We start from the raw sequence: 5,253 nt of genomic DNA, 5'->3' as shown, positions 1-5,253 counted from the left end.
TATATAATGTTAATATTTTTGGGAGCCTAGTGGCTTTTCACATAATTTAACTAATTAGTATTATGAATATGCCATTTAAAAGGCTTAAATATAGAAATATCTCATTTTTTAAATTTAAGCCTTTTGCTTTAATGAAATGAAAAATCTATCTATATTCTGAGAGAATTGATCCCCTAAGAATTACAAATTGGAAAATGTAAACTGCATTTTTCTGTTTACATTAAGTGATTTTAAATAAAACTACGATAATTATATACATAAAATGTGATATTTGTATTGATATTTATTATTTACAAGTTTACTGAAGTGATATTTATGGAGATTTTTGTACACTAAAAGGTTTTTCAAAGAAAGCAATTATATAGAAAGGGATGTACAAATCGGTAGGTTGGGATCTTGTATTTAATAAGTGGATGGATAATGTAGCTGAGGGGATCGATAATATAGGAGGGTTTTTTGGTTCTTAAGGTTTGGAATATAAATGTACCTAGAGGATATAATCTTCAGATACTAGGGTAGAGCCAACTTAGCTTGGAATAATTGTGAGTGATATGAGAACGTCTGGGAATACCAAAGATGAATCCTATGAATCAGTTCATTAATCTTTTCAATCACATATCTTGTTCACCAGACAGTTCTCCGTATAATAGGCATCAGTAATCAAGTTGAGGGAGAATGAGGGAGGATACTAAAACCTGGCAGGTACTTCGGGGGGGGGGGCTCTCGGATTCTTAGTGCTGTTTAATGTATTTAGGAGCTGTTTAATAGTATATTGTTTACCGCTGAGGAAAATATTATTTTTTTTAATGTCAACATAAAGTTTCCATTATTCTATTCAATAAATATTTTTTTATCTACAATTATCAATATTAAATCTTTAAAGAAGATTGTGTGTTTAAAAGGGCATATTTTAATTATATCTTCTACTCAGTGTTTATATTGTGGTGTTGGAGAAATAAAAAGTTAATATTTCTCTGTTCTCTTTTTTACATTCTATCATAATATTTTCTTAAACATATTTATATGTATCTATTTTGTATTATCGCATTGAAAAAGAAAATACAGCCTGTTATAATGTTTAATAAATCATATTTCATTTTTCCAGGATGATCTTAAAAAGAAAAATCCAAAGAAACTTGTATATAGCCTTTATGGAATTGTAGAACACAGTGGAACCTTTAATGGAGGTCATTATGTTGCCTATGTTAAGGTAATTATGTTTTTATTCTGTAACTGAACTTGAAATCAAAATCAGAATAGAGAAAGGCTGTTTAATTTTTTAGTTCAAATATTTATTCTTTTTAAAGAGGATGAGGAAATGTGTGTACGATTGATACATCAGCTAGTTTTGTTTGAGTAGAAAGTGTGATCCAGAGCTAAGTGTAGATTGCAAGTTCTGTTTGAGGTTGTAATATGGTTCAGGAAATGAAAGGATTAGTGCTTGTTCACTTGTTTCATCACATAACGAAAGTAGTAAAATTATAAATATAGCCTTTAACCTAATATCGAATCGTAACAACTGTTACTTTAACTTTGAGTATTTATGGCCGGCCTTATAATTAAATCATTGTTTTGTCAACATAATATTTTTAAATTCCTATTTTTATATATATATATTGGGTTGTAAAATAAGTTTGTAGCATTTTTTACTGGTAGTTTCAATAAAAACTTCAGATTCTTGTAAATATTTTCAATCAATTATATATGACCCATTTTGATCTATTACACGTTGCCATCTTTCAGGTAATTTTTTAATTCCCTCCTCCCAGAACTTGATGAACTCCTCTATGTGCCTTTTGCAGTCCTCGAGTGAATTAAAGTGTTTCCCGTTAAGAGAGTTTTAAAGGGGCCGAAAAAAGTGAAAATTTGTTGGGGCAAGGTCTGATGAATAGGGTGCATGGGGATCACATCCCAGCCAAACTCCAATAACTTCTGCTGGGTCTGCAAAGACACATGAGGACGGGTGTTGTCATGATGGAAAGCTATGCCTTTGCGATTATGAGACACTTGCATGAGATATGTTAAGCGTTTCTGCAATATTCCGTGTCGTAGAACAAGGGTTGTCTGTGACCAATGCTTGAATTTGGTCATCAACAGTTGAAGGATGTCAAATTCAAATTGAGCGCTTTGCATCTTCCAAGTCAAAGTCTGAACTGAGAAAACCACTTATGGAGGGTGCTTTCTCCTAAGGTATCATCGCCATACACACTGCAAAGTTTGTTAACTGTCTGTGCAGCGGATTTTCCTTTTCAGAAATAAAAAATCATTAAATGACGAAAATAAATTTTTTCCTCTTCTGTTTTGAGCAAGCAAAATAACCACTTAAAGATAAGGAATCTTGGTTGAAACTGATGCATAAGCACTTTAACTAATCCTTTTTTAGAATATATAAACATTATTGACCAAGTAAGCATGATTTTATAAACACAGTGAGTATTAAATTGAAATATTGAAAAACCGCTACAAACTTATTTTACAACCCAATATATATAATACTTTGTAATAGCCCATGTGGAAAACCATGAATTATCTTACACAGTTTCATGCAATTATGTTCTTAAAACAGTGTTAAAAATTTATATCTGCCACTATAAAGCCAGGCAAATAAAAAATGGTGTCCAATTATTTATTCACAAAATTTAGCTATCTCTAACACAAAATGTGTGTTATTTTCTGTTAAAAAATAATTCAATTTCTAGATAGACTATACAAAAGATGCTGAAATGTCCTTGAAAAGCAGGTATTAAAAAATTTCAGTTAAGTTTTTACTGCTCTAAAAGGAAATGTTTGCTAATATGAAAGCTAAAATATTCTTTTATTAAAATATCTCTTATAATTATCCTCAATGTTAGTATTGACAAAATGTTGATTTCTTGTTGTTTGGACAAAATTTAGGATTTGTAAAAACTGTATGTCAGGAACTATTAGACGTACTGATGTCCATTAGTGTTAGTTATTAATTGAAACTAGTTTAAATATTGGCTGGCAGTTTGGTATGAATGCTGACTTTACATTATGTTCTTGTAAGAAGAAACAATACATCCTTATCTAATGTAGAAGGATCGAAGTATCCAACTGAAGGCCCTTCAGGGGTTGCAATGGTTGAGGCAATTTTTTTATTCCAACGTGAAAGCTTATCCAGATTCCTTTTTGATACAGATAGAACCCTTGACATTTATTCTATTGAAATGATCAATATATACTGTTTTTTATTTTAAGCCCAAAGAAATCTATTCTGAACTTATGATTGAATTATCAATTAATTAATTGTAAAAGAACCTCAAGGATTTTATTGAATTGTCAACAGATGGTTATTTATGATTGGAGAAGTTTGTCGGTGGGTGCGGTCAGCAAAGAACAACATAAATAAACAAAACAATATTTATTTATTTTATGCCGACGTTTCGACCTGAGTTTCAGGTCTTCATCAGGGGTTATGGTGTAGAAGGTAGGCCTAAAACTGACCGCACCCCCCAACAAACTTCTCCAATCAGTAATCTACGGTCAACTATCTACACCTCGTTATTAATATATATTTGTAATTTTTTTTTAGTTTCTGTCAGTACTTTGACATGATGATATAATCTAACCAGTATTCTAAGTTTATAAGGGAGGTATTTGTAATGTTAGAATTTATCAAAGTACAACTTCCATAACTATCCTGAGAAATGTAGTAACAACAATTGATAATATTAAATTCCTTTTCAAATTAATACATCAGTATTTTTTTCCACCAAAAAGTTGCATTTAAAAAAATTTTATAACCAAATTAACATTTTTTTCTCTTCGAGTCAAGCTACGACATGATTTAATATGTAAGTTCTGTTATATACCATTAGAGAGCAGGGTAGCTCAGTAAGTAAGGCATTGTGCTACTAACTCGTGGCCTGGATTTGAATCTGTGGCTGATAATTATTTATTCTGTTAAATTGGCTGTGGCCAGTCCTGTGGGTTCAGAAACCTGGCAGTTGACCGTCATCATGATTAAACTACCTCCTTGCACAATTGTAGATCTTGAAATAGTACTTCTATTCTGAGTTATGAACCCAAAACACTTCATAGGTTGTGGTCAAGTACCATCAGTTATTAAAATGGATTCTTGGGGAAAAAAATAATTGATATTTGTCTAATAAATGAATATTGGTATATAGCTCTTGCTAAGAATTGTTATGTTGCGAATACATTTTTGTTAAAGTGAAGAATGAGAAATATTAACCCGGGGTTGAATGAAGAGAATTAAAGTGGGTTGATTCTGTCTCAGTTGACTAAGAGATTCACACTGGTTTCAGTCGTGTTCTCTACCCCATCTCTCCCCCTGGATCCTCTTACCCATTGGTAGCCATTTTGTATCCCAGTAGTTAAAGTTTAAAATTCTTATCTGTATATATTAAAAGAGTATACTTAGGGGATCTTAGTAGCTGAATCTAATTCATACATAGAAGGTGTTAAAATAATCCCTTAGGAAAGCATGTCTGGGCTTCCTCCACAAATCAGCTCTCACAATTCCCACTGCAATGCATTCTATGATGTAATTAATAAACAAAAAAAACACTAATTTTATTTATAAAATATTCATTAATGACTTCAAAATTCATTTGTTCTGTTTTGTAATAAAATTTAAACCAGATTTGTATGACTTTAAGGAGAATATCTTTCTCGAGTTTAGTTTGTTAAACCTGAAATGTCAATGAATGTATTTTTAATTGATTGCATGGTTTTGTTCAGTTCTGTCTTATGTATCAGTGTCTTAGATTTATCTACATTTTATTGTAATGTGACTCCTCTTTACATGTTTGGATATGATGCTATAACCTTTTGTCAGGTTTGAAACAGGTTACATTTTGTAATAATATTGATTTTGTGAATATTTTAATTATGCTATAAGGTAACAAATACGATTAAATTGCCGAGAAACATTAATAGCGTAATCAGTATCCTTCTAGAAACGTTTTCATAAATTCATTAAATCCTTGCTTGACTTATCTTGAATAATAATAATGTGAAAAATTTCCATTATTTAAATTGGAAAATATTTTTTTTTTTAATAATTTCAAAGTAAAAGTGCCAATTTACGAATAATACTGAAAGTAATGGTTGTGGAAGTTTTATTTTTTAAAATTCTATCATTACATAAAAAAACAGTGGTTTGTTTTATCATGAAGTCTACAGTACTAAGAGAAACCAAAAATAAATTATAAACATATGTATGTATATATATGTATGTGTGTGTATATATATGTATATATATATATA

The 5,253-nt window shown here is 30.4% G+C and overlaps 1 protein-coding gene across 1 annotated transcript in view; it reads left to right on the top strand.

The window, feature by feature from the left end:
• The window catches only part of Usp16-45 (ubiquitin specific protease 16/45), a 21,659-nt gene that overhangs the window by 15,854 nt on the left and 552 nt on the right, over positions 1-5,253 (top strand). The window contains exon 15 of the mRNA XM_014416058.3: positions 1,106-1,210. Within this exon, the coding sequence (XP_014271544.1) occupies positions 1,106-1,210 (105 nt within the window). The remainder of the gene's footprint in view (positions 1-1,105; positions 1,211-5,253) is intronic.

Source organism: Halyomorpha halys, unplaced genomic scaffold (genome assembly GCF_000696795.3).
Source record: "Halyomorpha halys isolate HHAL.00 unplaced genomic scaffold, Hhal_1.1 Scaffold110.1, whole genome shotgun sequence".
In the NCBI taxonomy this organism is placed as follows: Eukaryota; Metazoa; Arthropoda; class Insecta; order Hemiptera; family Pentatomidae; genus Halyomorpha; species Halyomorpha halys.
The sequence above is the reverse complement of the archived record's forward strand: the minus strand, read 5'-3'. Positions and strand labels throughout refer to the sequence as shown.